The sequence below is a fragment of the Hyaena hyaena genome, unplaced genomic scaffold (genome assembly GCF_003009895.1).
Source record: "Hyaena hyaena isolate Hyena2069 unplaced genomic scaffold, ASM300989v1 scaffold_98, whole genome shotgun sequence".
Classification (NCBI taxonomy): Eukaryota; Metazoa; Chordata; class Mammalia; order Carnivora; family Hyaenidae; genus Hyaena; species Hyaena hyaena.
Genome location: NW_024080730.1, coordinates 41,456 through 67,748, shown reverse-complemented (window position 1 = coordinate 67,748; position 26,293 = coordinate 41,456). Strand labels below are relative to the sequence as shown.

Below are 26,293 nucleotides of genomic sequence, written 5' to 3'. Positions count from 1 at the left end.
GCTGCAGGGTGTGGTGACGGCCCGGGGAAGTGAGGGGCTGACCTGTGCCTCTTGGTCCCTGTGCAGGAGCCACGTTTGATGTTGCCATGCGCTTCCTGTACGAGTGCCCCTGGCGGCGGCTGCAGGAGCTCCGGGAGCTCATCCCCAACATCCCATTCCAGATGTTGCTGCGGGGGGCCAACGCCGTGGGCTACACGAACTACCCCGACAATGTGGTCTTCAAGTGAGCCTGGGGTCGGGTGGGCAGATGCCGCTCAGCATGGTCCACTGGGTGCCAGGCCACACTGTAGGGGCCTGCGCTTCCCACAGAGGGCCTGACAGTAAGTCTCTCAGTAGCTGTATCCAGCGGGGGCCGCCATCTGGAAATTTCATGAAGTGGAGAATTCTGGTTGGAGAACTGGAAGGACTTCTAGTTCTCGGGGCAGCAGAAGCCTCAGGACTCCTTGTCCAGTGCTCCTTCTCCCTCAGACCATCACTCTTGCAAAGACTCCCCAGCTGATTCTTCTGACCTGGGCAGACTGAGCTGCACCATGCGTGACTAGGGCACAGCTCTGCTCCATGCCAGATGCCTCTGAGGTGACCCTGCCCAGCTCAGCCTGTCCCAGAGAAGGCCCTGTCCACACTGGAGTGCCCTCCCCCCCACTGGCTTTGGGTGCCATTTCCTGTGTCCGGCCAGAGCCAGAGACGGATATACAGGGGAGAGTGCGATGGGGTTGACCCTTGGGCTCTCCTACCCACTCAGGTTCTGTGAGGTGGCCAAAGAGAATGGCATGGATGTCTTCCGGGTTTTTGACTCCCTCAACTACATGCCCAATTTGCTACTGGGCATGGAGGCAGCTGGCAATGCTGGCGGTGTGGTGGAGGCTGCCATCTCCTACACGGGTGACGTAGCCGACCCCAGCCGCACCAAATACTCACTGCAGTACTACATGGGCCTGGCTGAAGAGCTGGTGCGAGCTGGCACCCACATCCTGTGCATCAAGGTGCATGGACCCGCCGTCCCAGGAGTCCCCCTGCCCCTTCCCCACCTCTCCCAGCTTCCCCTTCTCCCTTCCTTCCCCACTGTGGCCCCCTCATGTCCCCTACCAGATACATGTCATGCCCCCTCCTTACCCGACCACCTTTCTCTTCTTGCCCCAGGACATGGCAGGGCTGCTAAAGCCAGTGGCCTGCACCATGCTGGTCAGGTCCCTCAGGGACCGCTTCCCCGACCTCCCACTGCACATCCACACCCACGACACATCAGGGGCAGGTGTGGCAGCTATGCTGGCCTGTGCCCAGGCTGGGGCCGATGTGGTAGATGTGGCAGCAGATTCCATGTCTGGGATGACCTCACAGCCCAGCATGGGGGCCCTGGTGGCCTGCACCCGAGGGACTCCCATGGACACAGGTAGGAATGGCAGGAGTCCTTGGCCAATTTCCCTTACAGCCAAGGCCCTTAGTAGTCCCAGTAGAGTCTGGCCTGTCCTAGACTCCAGATGATCTTTGCCGGCCTTGCCTTCCATCACCCACATCTGAGATGGGAGCCGAGCTGGCTCTGGGGTCCTGGGAGGAGCACCTGGGAACTTGGCATGTTTTCCTGGCCTCCCTGCAGGGGTGCCCCTGGAGCGTGTGTTTGACTACAGTGAGTACTGGGAGGGGGCCCGGGGATTGTATGCGGCCTTTGACTGCACGGCCACCATGAAGTCTGGCAATTCGGATGTGTATGAGAATGAGATCCCAGGGGGCCAGTACACCAACCTGCACTTCCAGGCACACAGCATGGGGCTTGGCTCCAAGTTCAAGGAGGTCAAGAAGGCCTATGTGGAGGCCAACCAGATGCTGGGCGACCTCATCAAGGTGAGCTAGGCCCAGTGATCTTATCCCTGCCTCTGAACCTCCTCTCAGGTACTAAGCATCCTAACCCAGGGGGCTCTTCTCAGGTGACACCATCCTCCAAGATCGTGGGGGACCTGGCCCAGTTCATGGTCCAGAATGGGCTGAGCCGGGCAGAGGCTGAAGCCCAGGCAGAAGAGCTGTCCTTTCCCCGCTCTGTGGTGGAGTTCCTGCAGGGCTACATTGGCATTCCCCATGGCGGGTTCCCGGAGCCCCTTCGCTCTAAGGTAGGAAGGCCTGGTACAGTGTGGGGGTGGGGTGGGGTGGGTACAGGCATTAGGCCTGACCCTCTGCTTTGCTCCCCAGGTGCTAAAGGACCTGCCAAGGGTGGAGGGGCGGCCCGGAGCCTCCCTTCCTCCACTGGATCTGCAGTTGCTGGAGAAGGAGCTGACAGAGCGGCATGGGGAGGAGGTGACCCCAGAGGATGTGCTCTCAGCAGCCATATACCCTGATGTATTTGCCCATTTCAAGGACTTCACAGCTACTTTTGGCCCCCTCGATAGCCTCAATACCCGCCTCTTCCTGCAGGGACCCAAAATTGCAGAGGAGTTTGAGGTCAGTGACTCTGGCACCTACCTACACTCCACCCCAGCACCCCTGCCCCTGCATCCCTAAGGACACCAGCACCTCTAGGGCTCCAGGCTTTGGCCTCACAAGCTGTACCCAAAAGTACCCTTGAGAAACCAGGAGGCTAGGCCTTTACAAGTGAGGAGCTGAGACCCAGGGTTGAGGGACATTCCTGGGCCTGGGTCAAGGGGCTGTTCTACCCAGAGTTGTGTGTTCTACTTCCACCCCCCACCTCCCTGCACCAGCTCTGAGTCTACACACCCTCCCTGCAGGTGGAGCTGGAGCGGGGCAAGACACTGCACATCAAAGCCCTGGCCATAAGTGACCTGAACCGTGCCGGCCAGAGGCAGGTCTTCTTTGAGCTCAACGGACAGCTGCGGTCCATTCTGGTCAAGGACACTCAGGCCATGAAGGTACAGCCCCCCTAGGGCCAGCCAGGTGGTGGGAATAGGCAGGGCCTGTGCTTCACAGCTCCTCCCTCTGTCCTGTCTGCAGGAGATGCACTTCCACCCCAAGGCCCTGAAGGATGTGAAGGGCCAGATCGGGGCGCCCATGCCTGGGAAGGTGATAGACATCAAGGTAGCAGCTGGGGCCAAGGTGGCCAAGGGCCAGCCCCTGTGTGTGCTCAGCGCCATGAAGATGGAGACTGTAGTGACTTCACCCATGGAGGGCACTGTCCGCAAGGTCCACGTAACCACAGACATGACACTGGAGGGTGATGACCTCATCCTGGAGATTGAGTGATCTTGCCCCAAATTGGCAGCCTGGCCATACCCACCCCCAGCCTTCAATAGACACTGAGCTGCCAGGGCAGGCCCAGGCCAGCCAGTGCCCAAGGGCAGCAAGGCCTAGCCCTGGAGCTCGTCCTCAGCTGCTTGTGGCAGGAGGCGCACTGCCTGCTGTGGCACATTCCCTTCCTCCAGCCATCTGTCTTGTCCCTGCTGGACAGCTGCTCGTATATTCATCTCTTGCCAAATAAGGGTCCTCAACTTGGAGACTACAGGTGGTGGTGTAGGTGGGCCTAAGACCCAGGGGAGCAAATTTAGGGATCCCACCTCTTGGGGCAGAGCTAGGCTCCACGTCCTAAGAACTTTGCTCAATAAAACTGGCTTCCCCTGCCCTTCATGCTGGGTCCTGTGCAGCGCCCCCACCCCAACTCCCAAGCTCCACTCAGCAGAGGGGCAGGGCTGCCTCTTGGTACTCCTCATGGCGGGGGCAGCTCAGTTGTATCCTCCTTAGAGGCTAGGGAGAATAATAATGGCCTTGGTTTCAGCCACTACAGAGTGCCTATGGTATACACATCCCAAACTGCATTGGTTAGATGCATGGAGGGCTTGGGTAGGGGTGTGTTGTTCCAAGCATTTAACACCCGTTAACTCAGAAAATCAATCACATTTTATGGACACAGAAATGGGAGTCCCAGGAAGGTTAAATAACTTGTCCAGGACCCCAGAGCTAGTAAAAGGGAGAGGAGAGTTCACACCCAACCTGTCAGTGGATTTGCTTTACTTCCCAAACTCAAGACCAACCTGCCACCCCATTAGTTCAGGACTGGATGTGAACAGGCACCAATTTCTGGGAGGGGGGAAAAACCCTTGGATGTGGGAACCTCTGGGGGAGGATGTTAGTGGGAGGCTAGCACTGGATTGAGAGTCTCAGGATCTAATCCTGCCCATTCCCATAAGCAAACTCTCAGGGGGATCTGTCACCTGCAGGGGATTCACAATCCTGCATGTGTAACTGCACTGCTGCCTGCGCCCACCCCCTGCAGGGGACGTGAGGATGGTGAGGTAAGATGGGGGTGCAGGGTAGTTTCTGAGCAACAGCAGGAGGAAGGCGAGGAGCTGAGCTCAGATCTCCCAACCTCCAGAGGACTAGGCAGGCAGTACATCCCAGCACCCTGCCAACCCAGTACTCTTCAGGTACCACAACCTAATTTTGGGGGCAGCTTTGGGCTTCCTCCTCTTTGGATCCCGAAGGTACCCTCTGAAACAGTCCCACACTCACCCCATAACCCATCTGCGCCCCCAAGAGCTGCTACACAGGCTGAAGGAAGGCTCTCCACAGCAAGGTAGGTGTGTGACTATCAAGATGACCTTTTAGATCCAGATGAATGTAGTTTAGTCACAGCCAAACTAGGGGTGCCTGGGGAGTGACTGTACATCCATTTCCTTTCAACTTGGGACAGCCTCCTTGAGTTTAGAGTGGGACCTGAAAACAGGAGAACCATACTAAAAAGAAGAGGAAGGGCAGGTACAACACTAGAAGGTTCTAAGAAAGAACCTTGACTTACGGTGTTGTTCAGCAGGGTCCTTGCTGTTCTCAGGGCTGTGCAGCCTTTGAGTTCCTCTAGAGACGAGACCAGCAGCACGGTGGCAGAGATCCAAGGCAGAGAGAGCCAGGAAAGCCTCTACTCCCAGGTGACTGTGAGCTGGTTCCTCTACCAGGAACCTTTTCTTTTCTCCTGCGTAATATGAGGCTAGTAGATTTGGGGAGGTCCTGTGGAGGCCCCAGCTGACCCTCTGCCCACTGAGGATACAGGTTGGAGGCTTCATCGCTGAGGTCAGGGCCCTAGGTTCCATTCCCAGACCCTGGGAGCCAAGGCACAGGCCGCAGGATGAACTGAGTTCACATCTGGTGCCTGCAGATGTGGGGCAGGGCTAAGAAAGGAGGAAGGCAGCCAGAGGACCCCATCCTGTCCTTCAGGGAACTGTGCCCACCAGGCCAACCCACCGAGAGGTCAGTGTTCAAGGCAGCCAAGTCTGGTGGTAGGTACATTCACAGATTGATTCCCAAAGGTCCAAGGCCATGTTACCCAAGTTAAATCTCTTTAATATCTCAATACAAAGACCTGATGCAAAAAGACAATGAGAAAACCCTGGGAAGTTGGGGGGAGGGATTTTGTAAATTCCACCCCCGAGCAGCTTTTCAGAGGCAGAGGGGGGGGCAGAGGAGCTCAGAAAAGCAGCAGTCCAAAGTGAGGGAGGGAGTGTACGGCTCCTGGGACCTGCCCCTTGTCCCCTCACTCCCAGCTGCTCCTCAACCCCCTTTGGAGAGGGGTTGCACCCTTTGGATATCTGCTCCTTTCTCTTGGTCCCTGGGATTCAACTAGCTCTGGCTTCAATCCCCTACAAAAATTCCTGAGATCTCGGGGACCCCAGCCAGCTCCTCCCCTGCAGTACCCCTTGATGGGGAGGGGCTGGGGAGCCCGTGAGAGTTCGTAGGAGCATATACAGGAGCATGGGTCAGGAGCACAAGGGAGCCTCTGAGTCCCCTGCCCGTTCCAGAAGCACACAAAGGGGAAGGCTGCCGTAGAGCCTGGGGTCCGTGAGGGGCTGGAGCAGAAGCAGGAAGAGTCCTACACCCAGGGCATAGCCTGCCAGCAGGGGCCGCCTCTGCGGATGTTCCAGGGCTGCGCAAACGGCAGGAAAGCCCATGTAATTGCAGAAGGAGTGGCAAAGAACCGGCCCAATCAGATGTCCTAGGGAGGGGAGACAGAGTAGCTCATGGAGCAGTCCCACCACCTCCCAGGGCCCTTCCAGGGCTAATCACCCACATCCCAGAAATAGGAAGTCAGTGACCGCCCACACACACCACATGGCCTCTGCTCCCTTCTACCTCTCAGACTTCACCAGCCTGACAGCCCTGGCTCTGCCTGTTCCAAACACCATAGCAGAAGAAACTTGTCACTCCTACAACAAACAGCACTCCCATATTCCCACCCACTCCTGTGGGCCCGAGTCCCCGGGGACCCGTGAGAGACTGAGGACCAACCTGTGCGGATGAAGAGGAAAGCAGTGTAGGCGCCGAAGACAGCTGTGTAGGAGAACTGGAACGCTGGAGACGGGGAGGCCTCGAGTGACCACACCTGCATGCTCTATCCTGCCCCAGCACTGCACACCCATCAGCCAGACACCTCCCCTTCCCCCTGAGGGCAGTGGCTGCCTGCCCAGCACCTATGGCTGTCGTCTACACCCCAACTCCCATGGCCAGGGGCCCTTCCAATACTACAGCCCTCTGTTCCCAATTCTTCCAAAAACCGCTATGAGGGACACCCTTACACACCCTAACCCCGGACTGCCCCAGGCAAGCTTTCTAAAACTCACCTGCAGACAAGAAGATGCTCCCCACACTGCTCTGGCGGAATCGAAGCTGCTCAAAAATGTGGTGAAAATGGGCTGGAAGGAAGGCGAGAACCATGTCACATTCCTCTATGCCTGCCTTATAGGCCATACCCTTGCTCCAAATCCCATTTTTGGCTCTCATGCTGGGAACATCTCAACAGAACCAAGTTAGACAAACTTACCAACTCCAAAAAAGAGCGGGCAGGTGAACACAGCAGGGCCCAGGCCTGTGCACGGTGCTAGCATGGGCAGCATACAGGCCCGGAACACCAGTTCTTCAGTCAGGGGGGCAATCACTTGGTTGCGCAACCAACGCATATCTGTGAGGCAGCGGGCCCAGGAGCGAGGAGCTAAGGAAGGGATGGACCAGTAATCAGTGACAGTATGGAACCAAGAACTCCTAGAGGCCCCAAGGAACCCTTTTCCCACAGCCTTTCCATTGCCAAACTCAGGCTAGGCGTCAATACTAAGGACACGTTTAAGAGTCAAGCTTTGTTATCACACCTGGTGTAAAACAATGTCTAGAGAACTGAAAGAAAAGGCATGAGTGGCTGAAGCAGGGTATTCTGTTAATAAATTCTAGAAACATCAAAAGCAGCACCCAGACCAGCTCTGGTTTGAGGAAGCCAAAGATTAAGGGAAGAAGGGACAATGCACTTTAGTCCACACAAAGCACTGCTGGGGGTTCCCAAGAGCTTCCTTGGATGTCAGAAACCAACTCTTACAGACCATCTGTTACATGTTCCCATTTTACTGATAAGGAAATCGATAACATCTCCATCTCGTATTCAGGTCCTACTATGAGACCACTTATTCCCTTTCCTCACTGTGCTGTGCTGCCTGCTTTTTCCTCAGCTCTTAGGACTCACCTAAGACAACCTTCAAACCATCTGCCAGGTCACATGGACAATCCATAGAGAGCTGCATCAGTGGGCCCAGGAAAAGGATCTGGGGACAAAAACAAGCGATCACAGGAAAGGCTTAAGCCATAGTCCCACTACTTGAATCCAGAAAAGAAATCATAAGACAGAAGTTTCCTGTTCTTAGCCAGGATGTCCCACCCATGCATACCCAAGAGCCAAGGACCATCGCACAATTTCTGTCACCCATCAAAAGATGGGACACACACACACGAAAAGGAACATCATGCTAGTAAATGGAAATATAAAATGAGCACTTACCATGGTCAGCAGCAGGGGCAGCAGTGCTGCTGGGAAAATGCCCTCCAGCCTGAAGCCCATCAGGGTGAGCAGGGATGTGCCTGGCTGAGCCACAGGAAAGGAGGCATCAGTCTTGCTCTCTCCCCTCAGGACCCCTGAGATCCTCCCCCTCTTGCCCTCTGCCCCGCCTCCTTCGCACCTGGATGCCTGTGAGTTCTCTCCAGAGTAGCACGCAAAGAGGGGAGAGGCTGGACACCACCAATACACTGGTGAAGCGCCTCTTGATGACTGCAGGGTGGTCCCTACGGAGAGGGCAGTTAAGTTCAGGGGGCCCACAGCCTCCTCTGGACAGGGCGGCCCCGCCCCCGGATCGCCAAGCCCCGCCCACAGCCCCGCCTCGCGGAGGCGCGGGTTCCGGCCGCGCGCGCAGACCCCGCACCTGGGAAGCTCGCTCTTCCAGACGTAGAGGCTGCCCACGTAGGAGCAGGCGAGGCTGAGACAGGAGAACACAGACACCCAGCAGCACAGCCCAGGGCCCGGGCCGCCCAGAGCTGCTGACTCGGGCTGCCGCTCCGGCCGTGACACCGACAGCAGGCGCAGCCCATCCCCGCCCAGCGCCGCCATCGCGCCCGGACCCGCGGCGCGCACCAGTGACGCGATCCCGCCGCCGCTCGACCCGCGCCTACTGCAAGCGCAGGTGATGTCATCCGGCAGCGCGGACGCCCCGCCCCTGACCCCGCCCCCGACACTGAAGCAGAAGCTGCGCGAGAGGAGCAGGTTTATTGAACAACAGACAGCACGCGGCCGCAGCAGCTGCGGGAAGCAGTGGACGCGTGGGGAGGGCACGCGTAGTTTAGGGCTCAGGGCCAGGATTCAGCCACTCGGATAGATTGGAGACCTCCTGCAGCCACAGCGAGTCCTGCGGAAGGAAAGGGAGCCAGGGGTGAGGACCCATCGGCAGCGGCCATCTCCGCATTCCCCCGCGCGGCCCTCTCCCGGTTACCTCCAGGCCGTCCCGGGGGCTCGCGCTGCTCCGGCTAGGGGTCGGGGAGCCCCCTGTAGGTTCTGTGCAGCGTGCGGCGGCCTCTGATTGGCTCGGGGCCCTGGCAGAGTGGAAAGCCTGCGTCTCCTCCTTGCCCCGCCGGAGACCGTCTCTCTTGAGCCTCTTGTTTTCCACTTGCTCTCTGGTTCCTACGCGAAAACAAGCCCACTTACCTTACGCCCACGGCCCTATGCTAGAAAGACCCTTGCGGCTGGAGACTCCTGGGAGAAGAGAGGATCTGGTCCCGTCTCTCTTTAGCCCTCCCATCTCAAATTCCTTTCATCAGGTCTGTCTGGATCAACACTCTGCAGCTCGGGACCTACAGACTGAGGCTGAAGATTGGTTTCAGTCCTCACTTGGGTCTCGCACCCGCTCATTCGTTTTTTGCACAGATTCCTCATGGAGTCTGCACTATCCAGCTCTTTCCTCCCTGGCAAGCTGTGATCCCCCTGCCTGAAAGTCAGCCTCACCCCACCCTTCGTGGCTTAGACTGTGTTGAGCAATGCCCTCTGGCACCCTCCCTTACCTTTAACTGATGCACTTGTGCAAATTTAGAGGGAGTCTGGATCCATAAATTCTTTCTGAGCAGATCCTGGGAATGTAGCTCAATGAATGAAGCTCACAAAGGCTAGGAGGGATGCAGAGGTGTGTACAGAGCCCAGGGAGAGAACACGGAAAGAAGCTGTTAACCATCCCTAGAGGTGTAGAAAGGTTTCCCTGAGTTGTCTGAGCTGGGTTTTAGAGGATGAAGAGAAATATGCCAGACCAATAAGGAAGAGGAAAGGAATTCCTGGCAGAAAGAGGCAAATACCCAAAGGCATTAATTAGTATTGTACATAAAATACAAAATGGGGGAGGGGGTTCCTAGGAGATGAATCTGAAGGGGTTATAGTAGGAATCTGAAAAGACTAAGATTTTTATCTTAGGAAATGGACAGTGAAGAATTTTAATAAGCACTGGAGATAGCATTGTTAATTTGTATCTTAGATTATTCTGTCAAAGGTGTTGGCTAGAGTCAAATTAGAAGCAGGAAGATCTCAAGAACCCAGGAGAGGGAAGGCAGCAGGGGTGGATGGAGGCACCACTAGGGGTCAGAAGTATATTCATGAGGTCATATCGACAGGTCTTGGTGACAGAATAGGTGTGGTACATGACAATGAGTGGCATCTTAAATGAATCTCATTTCAGATGTGAAAAACTGGGTAAGGAGTGGTGCTGTTAATCATGGTAGAGGTAACAATGGGACCTCCACATGGGCCTGCCTAGTGAGCAGATAAATCTCCCATCTGGCACTCAGAGAGGCCTGGGCTGGTCATGCCAACTGGGGAGTCTTGAGCCCAGATGTAAGGTTCAACACCTGGGATGGAAGAGAGCAGCTAGGGAAGAAGTGCTATACAAGCAGTTTAGGGGTGGCCAAAGGAAGGCTGTTAAAGAGAACACTCAGAGGGGGAAATAGAGTGAGTCACAGTCTTACAGTGCTGGATTCTGTAAATAGTTCAGTCACAGTAAAGATAAATGTACAATTTGGTAAATACAAAGCCTTCCCATACAAGAGACATTGCAGGCAGATGCCACAGAGGAAGCAAGTGCCCTGGGTTGGAATTAAATTGGGAGGGAGAAAGGGAGAGGGTACAGCTTGCTTTTTTGAGAAACCCTGGCTGAGATGTGATGGAGAGAAATAAATGGAAGAAGTTCAAGATCATGGGAGATTGCCTTTTTAAGTAATGAGATTGCCCTGGTGAGAGGAAAGAACTCAGAAGGAAAACTGAAGGTGCAGAAGTGATGCACACAGATCCTGAGAAAGCAACAGGGCTAATGCCACCCCTGAGGCCTGGCAGGGATGCATCCCCATTCCAATACAGTTTGTAGGCACTAAGTTTGAAATAGGAGACTAAGTCAGGGGGCAGAGGCTGGGTAGATTTGTTAAAGAATGGAGTAGCCGCTGATGAGAAGGCCAGAAAGACGACACAAAGGACTGATAGCTGGAGGCCACAAGTAAATGGACCATGGATGTATGGTGGCATCATCCAGATTTCAGTGATCTTCTTTAGCAGAACTGACCATGTGGGATTGATGATATAGGATTGATGGTGACTGCAGTTGCAGCTTTGTAAAGCTGAGCAGCTCAAGCAGTCTTCCGGGGGGTGGGGGTGGGGCAGTTTCACCAGATAATAAATGCCTAGATTTTAAGGCTTATACTGCAGTAGAGAAAGCATGGGCTGAAATTTACATTATCTTCCTGCAGAACACTCTACCCAGCCTGAGTCTGGGTTGTCTGTTGTGAAAGGGGACTAGTGCTGCCCATACCAAAGGGTCACTGTCAGAGCAGTCACTTGAAAAGCCTAGCATCCTCCTGGGTCCATAGAAGGTGCTGGATAGAATGTTAATTTCTTCCTTCTAAGGAAAGTACTTATTCTTTTACTCTTCACTGCATAAATACTGACTTGTATGTGGTATACTTCCATTCTTTTAAATCTCCAAATATGAATATATAAAAATAGATTCTTTGCTTTATTATGCCAGCCTTCACTGCAGGGTTCTTTCAGTAGCAACAGCCCCCACAACATTTAAAATGTGGTTCAACAACAGAATGATTCAGGAACACCTCTCAGGCCTAAGTTTGGACATCATGCAGCATGTTGTAGTTGTGGCCCTGGAAAGATGAGTTTTACCAACTAAGTATAGATGCTGAAGTCACTCCCCAAATCCCCTCCAGCCCAGGTACTGTTTTGTTTGATGGTGCAACCCTGCTAGTCTTGGCTCTGGAGCCAGACTGCCTAGGTTTGATTCTGGCTCTGCCATTTACTAGCTGTGTGACCTTGGGTAAGTTTAGTGACATCTCTGGGCTTCGGTTAATCTGTAAAATGAAAATAGTAACACTACGTCATAGGATTGTTTTCACAATTAAGAGCATTAAGAACATCTTAAAAGGTCAGAATAGTGCCTGGCACCTGCACTATCGGGCTCAGGCACCTGTGGCTAGCATGGTTTCCAGCCATACACACATCTCTCTGCCGCTGCTGGCTCTGAAGGCTGTGTGAGTGTTGGAGGGAGCTGGGGGAAAGACCACGATAATCACCATCATGTCACACTCCCTATAACATACATCAAGACTGAGGTGGTATCCTGCACCCAGGAGTAGCTTCCAGAGCCCCAGAGTAGTAACCCAAACCAGGGAGAAGAGCAGCATCAGCAGTAATGAGAAAAAAACACAAAAGAACCAGTTAGATTCAGGGCCCTGCCCCTTCATGTGCAGCTGTCTTTAACTGTACAACATTATGAGGAATTTCTAGTTCTGTCATACCAGTTTTGGGGAGGGAATGCCCCCTGCTGCTCCAGAATACCCATAGTGGTGGCAGAAGCTGGCCAAATCCCATGATTTTGCTGTGGTGGAAGGTACAGTTTGAAAGCTTGAAGCCAATATACTTTACTTCTGAGCTTTGGTCCTAGACTCACCTGAGAAGCTGATCCCTTACCTGCAGGGAGCTCTGGACTGCTGTTCTCATGTGCATCCTCTGTGCTCTGCTCTGCATTTTTTTCTGGGAGGAGCTGCTTTAAAAATCAGAAGTCCTAAGTGAGTTTTATGGGAACATGAATAAGCTCCAGTGACACAAGTGTGCCTGATGGCTTCATTGGCCTCACAGGGCTGCTCTCCCTTACCTGGAATTCCCTCTTCCTCTTTGCTTATGTGGGTCTCCCCTACCTAACCCCAATCATCAAGGCTTCCTTGTGTTAGAGCCTTTGCATGCAGCTCATTCCAGGTACTCCAGGCATTTTCTTCCTCCTCTGAACTCTGTCACTTGCTTACCATCTGCCCCGTTCCTCAGGCTCTGAAGGTGCACTGCCTGCCCTTGTTTATCATTAAAAAAAAATTTTTTTTTAATGATTTACTTATTTTTGAGAGAGACGGCATGAACAGGGGAGGGTCAGAGAAAGAGGGAGACACAGAATCTGAAGACAGGCTCCAGGCTCTGAGCTGTCAGCACAGAGCCCAATGCGGGGCTCGAACCCCTAAACCATGAGATCGTGACCTGAGCCAAAGTTGGACGCTCAACCGACTGAGTCACCCAGGTGCCCCTATCATTTTTATGTGTGTCCATTTTCCACATTTAAAATTCCTTGAAAGGTAAGGTTCATTGTGCCTGTATCATTTTATAGCTAGCACAGTGTCTTGCACATGTAAGTGCTCAACATATAACTGACTGAAGTCAAACCTGGGAAGCCACAGGGCACATTTTGTGGTCTTCTGTAGCCTTTCAAAGCCCTGCCACACTTGGTTCAATTTGGATAAAGAAACAAAAGTTTCTCTAAGCTTACTAAGATCAGAACCCAATCCTCCTAGCTTCTTATTTTTCAAAGATACAAGTATTTAAAAACAGACACCCTCTTCATCAAAATTAAAAACTTTTGTGCTTCAAAGAATACTATAAAGAAAGTGAAAAATCAGCCCACAAGAATGGGAGAAAATATTTGCAAATCATATCTGATAAGGGAGTTGTGTCCAGGATAAAGAACTCTTGTAATTTTAACAATAAAATAACAAACAACTAATTAAAAGTGGGTTTGATGGAGTTGGAGACCTTTCTCCAAAGAAGTGATACAAAATGGCCAATAAACCAATGAAAAGATGCTCAGTATTAATTCATCAGGGAACTGCAAATCAAAACCACTATGAGATACTACTTTACACCCACAAGGATGGTAGAAGTAATAATAACAATAATAATAGACAATACCAATGGTAGTGACGTAGAAAACTGGAACCATTACACATTACTGTTGGGAAAGGAAAATGGCCAGTTTGGAAAATAGTTTGAAAGTTACTAAAAAAGTTAAACATAGAGTTATCATATGACCCAGGAATTCTACTACTAGATATATAACCAAGAGATTTACAAATATGTCCACCCAAAAATGTTCACAGCATTATTCATAATTGCCAAAAAGTGCAAACAACACAAAGGTCCATCAACTGATGAATGGGTAGAAAAATATGGGACATCCATACAAAAGGATATTACTCAACCATAAAAACGAATCAAGTACCATCACATGTTACAACATGGATGAATCTTGAAAACATGCTTCGTGAAAGAAACCAGACACAAAAGGCTACCTATTGTAATTCCATTTACGTGAACCAGTATAGGCAAGTCCATGGAGGCAGAAAGTAGACTGGTGGTTGCCAGGGGATGGGAGGTGGAGGAATTGGGACTGACTACAAATAAGTAGAGTTTCTTTCTGGCATGATGGAGATATTGTGGAATTCAGTGGTGACTGTTGCACAACACAGTGATTAAAGCCACTAAATTGTACAATTTAAAATGGTAAATTTTATGGTATGTGAGTTATAACTAAATAAAAATTACTTTACACCCACTAGGATGGTAGTAGTTAACAGTAATCATGTATTGTTCACTAAATCAAATTTCAAATATAAGTACATTCCAAGGAACACAGATTTGTAAAGATGCCCCTAATGGTGTGAAAAAAGAAACAGTATGAAGAAAATTTCCATTTTTTTCTTTGAGAGAAAGCTTATTCTTTTTTTTTTTCTTAATGTTTATTTTTGTGTGTGAAAATAAGAGACAGACCGCTAACGGGGGAAGGGCAGAGAGAAAGAGGAAGACACAGAATCCGAAGCAGGCTCCCGGCTCTGGGAACTGTCAGCAGAGTCTGATGCGGGGCTCAAACCCATGAACGGCAAGATCATGACCTGAGCCGAAGTCTGACGCTTAACTGACTGAGCCACCCACATGCCCCAAGAGAAATCTTATTCTTTTACTTCATTCCTGCCTGGAAAATCCCAAGCAATAGATAAAACCTTCTCTTATTCTGAAACTAGTATCACCAAGGAAATACCCACACTCAGATATAAAGGTCTCAGACCTAGGGGAATTCTGTATACCCTCATTCATCATCAGGTTACCCCAAATGAGACAGCTCTATCTTCAGGATACACCTCCTTGGATTTAACACTGTGAGACATTTAATTCTGGTCTATCCCCCCCCCCCCCCCCCCCCCCCCACGCACGCACATACACACACTGGGAAACTGTCCCTTTCCTGAGAAAACTACCTCCCTGTCACTTCTTTTATGGGTTTACATTTTCAGCCACTACATACATCGGTGACACTAGCCCTGGAGAACTACCTTGTCTGTCCTTCATGGCCCACTGTCCTATGTTCCAACACCCAAGCTATAAATCTCCACTCCTGGCATGGCCTTTTTCCTAAATATTTTCTATAAAACTAAATACATATTCTCTAATTTCTTCTACTTCAACATAAACTATATAATGGCCATAGATGGTTTTATTCCATATTATTCAAGAGGGCATCTATTCTACTTTATTGGGTTTAAAAATGGAAATTGAGGAGATGTCTGGTTGGCTCAGTCAGTTGAACAACCAACTCTCGGTTTCAGCTCAAGTCATGATCTCATGGTTCATCAGTTCGAGCCCCGTGTCAGGCTCTGAGCTGACAGCACGGAGTCTTCTTGGGATTCCCTCTCTCTGCCTATCCCCCATCTCAAAAATGAATAAACATACATTTAAAGAAACAGAAATGGAAACTGAGCAACTGGTCCAGAGGTAAAATAATTTGACCCTTGTAATTTTTAGCTGAAGCCACTGGGTGCCACTCTTGTGCCACTATCAAGTTATTTATCACCAAGGGGACGTTACAAGGAAACAGTAATGATATTAAGTGCAGAAGCACAAGTTTTACTCATGAGTGCCTCTGATAACTCATCTTCCTTGGGTTATCTGGTATGGTACATTCCTATACCAGTCCTATATGGTAACAATATTACTAGGCTTTGGAACCAGGAGACCTCAGTACAAAGCCTACCTAGCCTCGCCACTTACTGACTATATGATTCTGGGCAAATTAGAAAAGTTCTCTAACGTTTCTTCATTTATAAAATGGGAAAACTACAACCTATTTTGTAGGATCTTTGTGGTATTAAAGTGGAAATCTTGGCACAGATTCAGGATTCAATAAATGTTCCCTCCTTCCAAGACCTAGGACTACTGAGTAAGACCTTGAGTTCACTAGCCATCTGCCAAATTAATTGGACTATGATATGAATGGCCCAGAGGCTATAAGCCATCACTATAACAACAGAAGGGGGCAAAAGAGGTCAAATCATTTCCTTTTGAGAGCTCACTGGGATATCAGGAAGGCCCAAGAAAAAGGTCTTCACAGGCTGAAACATTTCTAGATCCTATCTATATATCCTAGGTTCTGTGATAATGATGCGAGCCTTACCCTGAAATCTAGGGTATATGTCTTTATCCCTGGAAATCCGAAGATGTGGATGGCTGTAGTGAGCAGAACAACGGCTCCCAAAAAAGGTATGTCCAAGTCTTGACCCACAGAATGAGACCTTATTTGGAAAAAAGGTCTTTTCAAATGTAATTAAGAATCTCAAGATAAGATCATCATGGGTTTAGAGTGGGCACTAATTCTAATGACAGGTGTCCTTAATGAGAGAGACAGGGAGATTTGAGAGAGATAACAGTAGGCCATGTGAAGATGGAGGGAGAGACTAGAGTAATGTGGCTACAAGCCAAGGAACATCTGGAGCCACCAGAAATTGGAAGAGGAAAGGAAGGATTCTTTCTTAGAGCCTTTGGAGGGAGCACAGCTCTGCTAAAATCTTGATTTCAGACTTTAGACTCCAGAACCATAATACTAAAATTTCTGTTGTTTTTAAGTCATGAAGTTTGTGGAAATTTGTTTGCTCAAGTTGTGGGTAACAGCTTTCCAAGTTGGAGGGACAGCAGCAAGAGTCCAGTATTCATCTGGACTCATACTGATCCAGTATTTCCAGGTTTTCATTCAGCATGGCTAGAGATTCATCCACACTACTGTGTATATTAACAGTTCATTCCTTTTATTGATGAGTAGTATTCCATTGAATGGATACACCACAGTTTATTTATCCATTTACCTATTGACATTGGTCTGTTTCCAGTTTTGGGTTATTACAAATATGGCAGAAATGCCATGAACATTAGTGTATAAATTTTGTATAGACATGCTTTCATTTCTCTTAAACACTTAGGAGGAGGATGGCTGGATCATATGATATGTATATTTAACTTTTTAAGAAACTGCCAAACTGTTCTCTAGAGTGGTTGTACCACTTTTTATTCCTGCAAATAGGGTATAAGAGTTCCAGTTCTTCCACATCCTTGCCAATACCTGGTATGGTCAGTCTTTTTATTCCATGTAGATGTGAAATGGTGTCTCATTGTGGTTCTGACTTGCCTTTCCCTAATGACCAATAAAAATAATGTTAAGCATCTTTCTTGTGTGTTTATTTGCTGTTTGTTTATCTTGTTTTGTGAAATGTATGTTCAAATATTGTGACCATTTTAAAAACTGGGTTGTTTTCTTATTATCGAGTCTTGACAGTTTTAAAATAGTCTCAATATTATGCTAAACCTCAATATTAAGGTTTTCAACTGAAAATTCAATCTCTTTAATAGGGAACTAGGTACATAGTGCTATTTCTTCTTGAGTGAACTTTGGTAATTTCTGTCTTTCAAGGAATTTGTCCATTTAATCTAAGTTGTCAAATTTATTGAAGTAAACTTTGTTCATAATAGTCCCTGATAATCCTTTTAATATCTGATATCACCTCTCTAATTTCTGGTAGTAGAAATTTGTGTCTTCTCTGCTTTATCCTGATTAGTCTGGCTAAATGTTTATCAATTTTATTAATCTTTTCAGTGAACCGCCTTTAAGTCTCATTGATTTTTTTCTACTGTTTTTTTGTTTTCTATTATACTGACTTCCACTTTGACTTTATTATCTAATTTCTTCTAATTTGCTCTTGTTCTAGTCTAGACTGGAAGCTGAAATCACTGATTTAAGACCTTTTCTTTTCTAACATAGGTATTTTTTCAAGTACTGCTTTATCGATATCTCACAGCTTTTGATAATTTGCATTTCCATTTAAATTAAATTAAAATACTTTTCTAATTTCCCTTTTGATTTTGTATTTGACTCATGGGTTATTTATAAGTGTATCATTTAATTTCCAAATATTTGGAGTTTTCTTGATATCATTTTTTTTAGGTTTACTATTTATTTCTGAGCCAGAGAGGGAGACAGAGAATCCTAAGCAGGCTCTGCTTGACACAGGGCTCAAACCCATGAACTGTGAGATCATGACCTGATCGGAAATTAAGAGTCAGATGCTTAACCAAATGAGCCACCCAGGTGCCCCTCTAGATATCTTTTTGTCATTGATTTTACTTTAATCCTATTGTAGTCAAAAGCATACTTTGTATAAATTGAATCCTCTTTAAGATTACTGAGAAGTATTTAATGGCTCAAAATATGGTCTATCTTGTTAAATGTCCCTTTTGCACTTGAAAAGAATATTCTCCTGTGGTTGGGCAAAGGGTTTTATAAATACCAGTTAGGTCAAGTTAATTCATAGTGTTATTTAAGACTTCCATAGACTTATACTGATTTTTTGTTTACATGTTCTATCATTATTGAGAGAAGTGTCTTGAAATCTCCAAATAAAATTGTGGAGTTGTCTATTTTTGCTTTACAATTCTATCAGTTTTGCTTCATTTACTTTAAAGTTCTTTCCAAAGTTTCATGAATGTTTGGGACTATCATCTTCATTACATTGTACTCACTGTATTGTATTCATCATTATGAAATGACTCTCTTTATCCCTTGTAACATTCTTTGCTCTGAAATCTACTTTATAGTCTCTTTTCTTTTTGAGAGAGACAGAGACCATGTACATGTGCATGGGAGGGGCCAAGGGAGAGGGACAGAGAATTTTAAGCAGCCTCCATGCTCAGTGCAGAGCCCAAGGTAGGGCTTGATCTCACAATGATGAGATGATTAACTGAGCTGAAATCAAAAGAGTTGGATGCTTAACCAACTAAGCCACCCAGGCACCCCTACTTTATAGCCTCTTCAGTGTTTTTTAAAAAATTTTATTTTCAAGTAATCACTACACCCAACATGGGGCTCCAACTTACAACCCTGTAATCAAGAGTCACATGCTCTACCAACTGAGCCAGCCAGGTGCCCCTCTTCAGTGCTCTTACTGTGTAAGCACAGTATATCTTTTCCCATACTTTTACACTTCTAATCTATTTCTTTCTTTATATTTAAAGTGGGATCCTTGTAGGCAGTATATATTTTTCCATATATAAGCAAGTTGGCTCTTGCTTTATTCAATCTAACAATTTCTGCCTTTTAATGTAAATAGTTGTAAGGACCATTTATATTTAATATAATTGATACGGCTGAGTTTAAATATATCATTTTGCTAATTGTTGTCTGTCTGTCTCACCTATATTTTGTTCTCTTTCCTTCATTTTCCTCTTTTTCTGCCTTCTTTTATTTTTTCATCATTTATTTATTTTTAAGGTGTTCTTTTATTTTTATTTTACTTTCTATAACTTATTTACTTTTATAATTTACATCCAAATTAGCACATGGTGCAACAGTGATTTCTGGAGTAGATTCCTTAAGCCCCTTAACCATTTAGTTTATCCCCCCTCCCACAACCCCTCCAGCAACCCTCTGTTTGTTCTCAATATTTAAGAGTCTCTTTTGTTTTGTCCTCCTTCCTGTTTTTATATTATTTTTGCTTCCCTTCCCTTATGTTCATCTGTTTTGTATCTTAAAGTTCTCATATGAGTGAAGTCATATGATATTTCTCTTTCTCTAATTTCGCTTAGCATAATATCCTCTAGTTCCATCCACGTAGTTGCAAATGGCAAGATTTCATTCTTTTTGATTGCTGAGAAATATTCCATTGTATATATATGCTGTATCTTCTTTATCCGTTCATCCATCAATGGATATTTGGGCTCTTTATACTTTGGCTATTGTTGATAGTGCTGCTATAAACACTGGGGTACATGTTTATAGCTGCCCTTCGAAACAGCATACCTGTATCTCTTGGATAAATACCTAGTAGTGCAATTGCTGGGTCATAAAGTAGTTATATATTTAATTTTTTGAGGAACCTCCATAGTGTTTTCCAGAGTGGCTGCACCAGTTTGCATTCCCACTAGCAGTGCAAAAGAGATCCTCTTTTTCCACATCCTCCCCAACATCTGTTGTTGTTAATGTTAGCTATTCTGACAGGTGTGAGGTGGTATCTCATTGTGGTTTTGATTTGTATTTCCCTGATGATGAGTGATGTTGAGCATTTTTTCATGTGTCCATTGGCCATCTGGATGTCTTCACTGGAGAAGTGTCTATTCATGTCTTTTGCCCATTTCTTCACTGGATTGTTTTTTGGGTGCTGAGTTTGATAAGTTCTCTATAGATTTTGGATACTAACCCTTTATCTGATATGTATTTGCAAATATCTTTTCCAATTCTGTCGGATGCCTTTTAGTTTCACTGATTGTTTCCTTTAGTGCGCAGATGTTTTTATTTTGATGAGGTCCCAATAGTTCATTTTTGCTTTGGTTTACCTTGTCTCCAGAGACACGTTGGGTAACAATTTGTTGTGGCCAAGGTCAAAGAGGTTCTTGCCTGCTTTCTCATCAAGGATTTTGATGGCTACCTGTCTTACTTTAGGCCCTTCATCCATTTTGAGTTTATTTTTGTGTATGGATGGTATAAGAAAGTGGTCCAGGTTCATTTTTCTGCATGTTGCTGTCCAGTTTTCCCAGCACCATTTGCTAAAGAGACTGTCTTTATTCCATTGGATATTCTTTCCTGTTTTGTCAAAGATTAGTTGGCCAGGTTTATGGGTCCATTTCTGGGTTCTGTATTCTGTTCTGTTGATCTGAGTGTCTTGTTTTTGTGCCAGTACCATACTGTCTTGATGATTACAGCTTTGTAATACATCTTGAAGTCTGGGATTGTGATGCCTCCAGCTTTGTTTTCTTTTTCAAGATTGCTTTGGCTATTCGGGGTCTTTTCTGGTTCTATACAAATTTTAGGACTGTCTGTCCTACCTCTGTGAAGAATGCTCGTGTTATTTTGATAGGTATTGCATTCAATATGTAGATTGCTTTGGGTAGTAATGACATTTTAACAATATTTGTTCTTCCTATCAAGGAGCACAGAATATTTTTCCATTTTTTCTGTCTTCTTCAATTTCTTTCATAAGCTTTCTATAGTTTTCAGCATATAGATTTTTCACCTCTTTGGTTACATTTATTCCTAGGTATTTTATGGGTTTTGATGCAATTATAAATGGGACTGATTCCTTGATTTCTCTTTCTGTTGCATCATTATGGGTGCATAGGAATGCAACCAATTTCTGTGCATTAATTTTATATTCTGCAACTCTGCTGAATTAATGGATCAGTTCTAGCAGTTTTTTGCTGGAATCTTTTGGGTTTTCCATATAGAGTATCATGTCATTTGCAAAGAGTAAAAATTTGACCTCCTCTTGGCCTATTTGGATGCCTTTTATTTCTTTGTGTTGTCTGATTGCTGAGGCTGACTTTCAATGCTATGTTGAATAACAGTGTTCTGCCCTCTTTAGATTAAATATTTTTAAAAAGATTAGAGCAGTTTTAAGTTCATAGCAAAACTGGGCAAAAAGTACATAGATTTCTCATATGCCCTCTGCCCCTACATATGTATAGCCTTTCCCATTATCAACATCCCCCATTAGAGTTGTATATTTGTTACAAGTGATACACCTACATTGACACATCATTATTTTTTTTATATATATTTTTTTATGTTTTATTTATTTCTAGGAGAGAGAGAGAGAGAGAGAGCATGAGCAGGGGAGGGTCAGAGAGAGAGGGAGTCACAGACTGAAACAGGCTCCAGGCTCTGAGCTGGCAGTCAGCACAGAGCCCGACACGGGGCCCGAACCCACGAACCGCGAGATCATGACCTAAGCGAAAGTCGGACGCTTAACCGACTAAGCCACCCAGGCGCCCCACATCATTATCATTTTAAGTCCATAGTTTACATTAGGGTTTACTCTTAGTGTTGTACGTTCTACGGCTTTGGACAGATGTATAATGACACGTATCCACCATTACAGAATCATACAGAATAGTTTCACTGCCCTAAAAGTCCTTTGTGCTTTGCATATTAATTCTTCCCTTCCCATCTAACTTCTGGAAGCCACTGATATTTTTACTGTCTCCATAGTTTTGCCTTTTCCAGAATGTCATATATGTGGAATCATACAGTATGCAGGCTTTTCATACTGACTTATTTAAGTATGTATTTAAGCTTCCTCCATATGTTTTCCTGGCTTGATAGCTCATTTTTTCTTAGTGCAAAATAATATTCTATTGTCTGGATGTGCCACAGTTTATTTATCCATTCACCTGCTTAAGAATATCTTGGTTGCTTCCAAGTTTTGGCAATTATTAAGAAAGCTGCTATAGGAGTACCTGGGTGGCTCAGTCAGTTAAGCATCCAACTTTGGCTCAGGTCATGAGCTCACAGTTCATGGGTTCGAGCCCCCCATTGGCCTCTGTGCTGACAGCTCAGAGCCTGGAGCCTGCTTCGGATTCTGTGTCTCCCTCTCTCTCTGCCCCTCCCTGCCTCAAGCTCCGTCTCCTTCTGTCTCAAAAATAAACATTTTATAAAAATTTTTAAAAAGGTGCTACAAAAATCCTTTGCAGGTTTCTGTATAAACCTAAGTTTTAACTCCTTTGGATAAATACCAAGAAGCATGATTACTGGACTGAATGGTAAGAGTATGTTTAGTTTTTTAAGAAACTACCAAACTGTCTTCCAAAGTAATTGTATAATTTTGCATTCCTACCAACAATGAATGAGAGTTCCTGTTGTACCACATCCTTGCCAGTATTTGGTGTTGTCAATGTTCTGGATTTTGGTCATTCTAATAGGTATGTAGTGATATCTCATCATTTTAATTTGCATTTCCCTGATGACATATGATGTGGAGCATTTCTTCATGTGCTTATTTGCCATCTTAAGTCTTCTTTGGTGAGGTGTCTGTTAAAGTCTTTGGCTCTTTTATTTTTATTGTCGAATTATAAGAGTTCTTTGTATATTTTGGGGGTGCCAGAGTGGCTCAGTGGGTTAAGCGTCTGAATCTCAATTTTGGCTCAGGTCATGATCTCATGGTTCATGAGCTCAGGCTCTGCCATCAGTGCTGTCAGCACAGAGCCTGCTTGGGATTCTCTCTCTTCCTTTCTCTCTGCCCTTCCTCCACTTGTTCCCTTTCTCCCTCAAAAAAAAAAAAAAAAGTTTTTTATATATTGTGAAGAACAGTCCTTTAACCAGTGTGTCTTTTGCAATTATTTTCTCCCCATCTGTGGCCTGTCTTCTCATTCTCTTGAGGGTTGAATATTTTTTATGACTCCATTGTATCTCGTTTTTTGGATCAAAGGCTGTAATTCCTTGTTGTATTATTTTGATGGTTCCTTTCATCTTCAACTTACCAGTCTACCTTCAAGTAATATACCATTCCACGCACAGTATGTCCTTATAACAGTGTATTTCCATCTCTCTCCTCCTGGTTTTTGTGCTGCTGTTATTATACATTTTACTTCACCATAAACCTCACAATATATTATTGCTATTTTTGCCTTAAAAAGTTAATTATGTTTTAAAGTAATTATGGGGTTTTTTGTTGTTGTTGTTTTGTTTTTTTTTTTAGTAGTAAGAAAGTGGGCACCTGGGTGGCTCAGTCGGTTAAGCGTCTGACTTCGGCTCAGGTCATGATCTCACGGTTCGTGGGCTCAAGCCCCACGTCTGGCTCTGTGCTAACAGCCAGCTCAGAGCCTGGAGCCTGTTTCCAATTCTGTGTCTCCCTCTCCCTCTGACCCTCCCCTGCTCATGCTGTCTCTCTCTCTCTCAGAAATAAATAAAACATTAAAAAAAGTTTTATAAGTAGTAAGAAAACAGTCTTTATATTTTTCCATGTAGTTACCTTTTTCAGTACTGTTCCTTTGTGTAGATTTAGGTTTCCAGCTGGTATCACTTTTTCTCTGCTTGAAGGATTTCTTTTACAGTTCTCAACTGCTGATAATGAATTCTTTCAATTCTTCTATGTCATAAAGAGTCCTTTTTCAGCTTTTTTAAAAAGATATTTTTGTTGGGGGCACCTGGGTAGCTCAATCGGTTAAGTGTCTAACTCTCAATTTTGGCTTAGGTCATGATCTCACAGTTAGTGAGTTCGAGCCTGCTTGGGATTCTTTCTCTCCTTCTCTCTTTTTTTTTTTTTATGTTTTATTTATTTCTAGGAGAGGGAGAGACAGCATGAGCAGGGGAGGGTCAGAGAGAGAGAGAGAGAGACAGAATCTGAAGCAGGCTCCAGGCTCTGAGCTGGCAGTCAGCACAGAGCCCGACGCGGGGCTCGAACCCACGAACCGCGAGATCATGACCTAAGCGAAAGTCGGACGCTTAACCGACTAAGCCACCCAGGCACCCCTCTCTCCCTCTCTTTCTGCCCCTCCCTTGCTCATGCATGTGTGCACATATGCTCTCTCTCATTTGCTCTCTCAAAAAAAAAAATAAATAAATTTGGGGAAAAAAGGTGTCTTTGTTACGTAAAGAATGTTATGTTGAAGGTTTTTTTCTTCAGTACTATAAAGACGTTGCTCCATTTTCTTCTAGCTTACACTTTTTCTGATGAGAAATTTCCTGTAATTCTTATCTTTGTTTCCTTGCAAATAAGCTTTCCCCACCCTTGTTTGCTTTAAGATTTTCTCTTTACCACTGGCTTTAACCAATTTAATTCTGATGTGTCTTAGTGTAGTTTTCTTTATGTTCCATGGGCGTGGGGTTTCTTAAGACTCTTAGATCTGTTGGGTTTACAGAATCCATCATCAAATTTGGAAAATTTTCAGCCATTATTCCTTCAGATATATTTTCTGCCTCCGTTTTTTCTTTAGATGCCTCAATTACACATATATTAGGCTACTTTAAGTTGCCCCTCACAGGTTCTCGATGCTCTATTATTATCATTATTATCATTAATATTTTACATCTGTATTTCATTTCAGATAGTTTCTATTGCTATGTGCTTTTAAGTGTCTAATGTTCTATTCATACTATCCAGTGTAATTTCCACCTCAGAGACATCATAGTTTTCATCTTTACAGCTCATTTTTGGTCTTTTTATACCTTCCACGTCTCTGCTTAGTATGTTCAATCTTTCCTCTAGCTTCCTGAATATATGGAATACAGTTATGAAAATAACTCTTTTAATGTCTTTGTCTACTAATTTTATTTTCTGTGTCAGTTCTGGATCAGTTTTGATTAAATGATTGATTGATTATTTGACTGAGTTTTCTCTTCATTGTGGGTTGTATATTCCTGCTTCTTGGCATGCCTGTTAATTCTGTTTGGATGCAACTCACTGTGAATATTACCTTGGTGGGTGCTGGATATTTTTAATACTCCTGTAAATATTTTTGACCTTTGTACCATAATGCTATTGAATTACTTGGAAACAACTTAATCCCTTAAGGTCTTGATTCTGCTTTTAAGCTTTGTTAGGCAGGACCAGGGGAATGTTTATTAGGCAAAGTTTTAATTTTCCTCCATTCCCAAGGCAAGACTCTTCTTAGTATTCTACCGGATACTCCATAAATTATAAAGCTTTTCTCTCTGGTTAATGGAAATATGCACTATTCCTAGCCCTGTGTAAGCTCTGCATATTGTTCCCTCTTATCCATCTGCGTGGTTCTTTACCTGGATAGTTTCTTCACAAGAAAGAGCTGATTGGTACTATTCTGAATACTAGAGAGGGAACCCTGCCGATTCCCAGAATTCTCTCTGCAACTCTCTTTTCTGGTACTCTGCCCTGAATACTTTAGCTGTCTTGGCATCCTGGGATGCCAGCTTCATCTGTTCAGCTCAGGGAGACCACTAGGCTTTGCCTGGATTTCTTCTCCCTGTCCAATGGCCTCTGTACTTTCTCTAGGCAGTATGCTAGGGTAATCACAGGGCTCATATCATTTGTTTTCCATCTCTCAGGAATGACTATCCTATTCATTGATGCCCAGTGTCTTGAGAAACATTGTTTTATATGTTGTGTGTGGATTTCTGTTATTTCACACAGAAGAATAAATCTGGTTCCTATTGTTCCATCTTGGCCAGAAGCCACTATATAATATTACCCCTAATCTCCTTCATTTACTCATATTATACTTTAGCTCCAGAAGTCAATCCTACTGACTGGAGCCAAGAGAGCCAGAAAAGTGTGCTTTAGTTGGAACATCACTAGAAATTACCCAGAATCTGGAGATATATAAAATTTCCTAGGTTTGATTTCTTTTCACTCATTAGAGGAGTCTGTCACAAACCAAGATGCAGCCTTCTGACCTCCTTGAGGGTAGAGACACTAACTAATGCAATTCTTTACCTCCAGCATCCAGAAAGGTGAATAGATAAAAGTATGGTTTTGATTAGGCAAAACTAAACATAAATGCTCCATCATACCATCATTTAAGAGTAGCTATGTGCTCAGCACTTTACGTACATTATTTTATTCAAACCTCACAACAATCATTTTAAGTGTGCATCATTCCTATTTACTGATAAAGAAACTAAGGCTTAGAAAGATT

General features: G+C 45.7%; 3 protein-coding genes across 10 annotated transcripts in view; 1 reads left to right on the top strand and 2 right to left on the bottom strand.

The window, feature by feature from the left end:
• The window catches only part of PC (pyruvate carboxylase), a 98,888-nt gene extending 95,321 nt beyond the window's left edge, over positions 1 to 3,567 (top strand). For all 6 annotated transcript variants that reach the window (XM_039235359.1, XM_039235361.1, XM_039235362.1 and 3 more), the window contains 8 exons: positions 67 to 223; positions 743 to 983; positions 1,141 to 1,390; positions 1,595 to 1,839; positions 1,923 to 2,102; positions 2,182 to 2,430; positions 2,715 to 2,855; positions 2,938 to 3,567. In XM_039235359.1, coding sequence (XP_039091290.1) covers positions 67 to 223; positions 743 to 983; positions 1,141 to 1,390; positions 1,595 to 1,839; positions 1,923 to 2,102; positions 2,182 to 2,430; positions 2,715 to 2,855; positions 2,938 to 3,186 — 1,712 coding nt within the window. In that variant the 3' untranslated portion in view covers positions 3,187 to 3,567. The remainder of the gene's footprint in view (positions 1 to 66; positions 224 to 742; positions 984 to 1,140; positions 1,391 to 1,594; positions 1,840 to 1,922; positions 2,103 to 2,181; positions 2,431 to 2,714; positions 2,856 to 2,937) is intronic.
• A 1,681-nt stretch (positions 3,568 to 5,248) lies between these two features.
• On the bottom strand, positions 5,249 to 8,362 carry RCE1 (Ras converting CAAX endopeptidase 1). Of its 3 annotated transcripts, XM_039235367.1 has the most exons (8): positions 8,166 to 8,362; positions 7,926 to 8,028; positions 7,748 to 7,831; positions 7,436 to 7,514; positions 6,749 to 6,916; positions 6,549 to 6,620; positions 6,217 to 6,279; positions 5,249 to 5,923 (listed from the first exon to the last, which is right to left on the bottom strand). In XM_039235367.1, exons 1-8 carry the CDS (start codon positions 8,348 to 8,350, stop codon positions 5,688 to 5,690), a joined length of 990 nt encoding a protein of 329 aa, XP_039091298.1. In that variant the 5' UTR covers positions 8,351 to 8,362; the 3' UTR covers positions 5,249 to 5,687. The 3 variants fall into 3 exon arrangements, with proteins under 3 accessions (XP_039091298.1, XP_039091299.1, XP_039091300.1); XM_039235368.1 differs by lacking the exon at positions 6,217 to 6,279; XM_039235369.1 differs by lacking the exon at positions 8,166 to 8,362 and having other exon boundaries at positions 7,748 to 7,827; positions 7,926 to 8,012.
• A 125-nt stretch (positions 8,363 to 8,487) lies between these two features.
• Positions 8,488 to 26,293, bottom strand: part of CUNH11orf80 (chromosome unknown C11orf80 homolog) — a 51,007-nt gene continuing 33,201 nt past the window's right edge. Inside the window, exons 13-15 of the mRNA XM_039235528.1 lie at positions 12,245 to 12,320; positions 8,730 to 8,917; positions 8,488 to 8,645 (exon numbers count right to left, since the gene is read on the bottom strand). Coding sequence (XP_039091459.1) covers positions 8,580 to 8,645; positions 8,730 to 8,917; positions 12,245 to 12,320 — 330 coding nt within the window. The 3' untranslated portion in view covers positions 8,488 to 8,579. The remainder of the gene's footprint in view (positions 8,646 to 8,729; positions 8,918 to 12,244; positions 12,321 to 26,293) is intronic.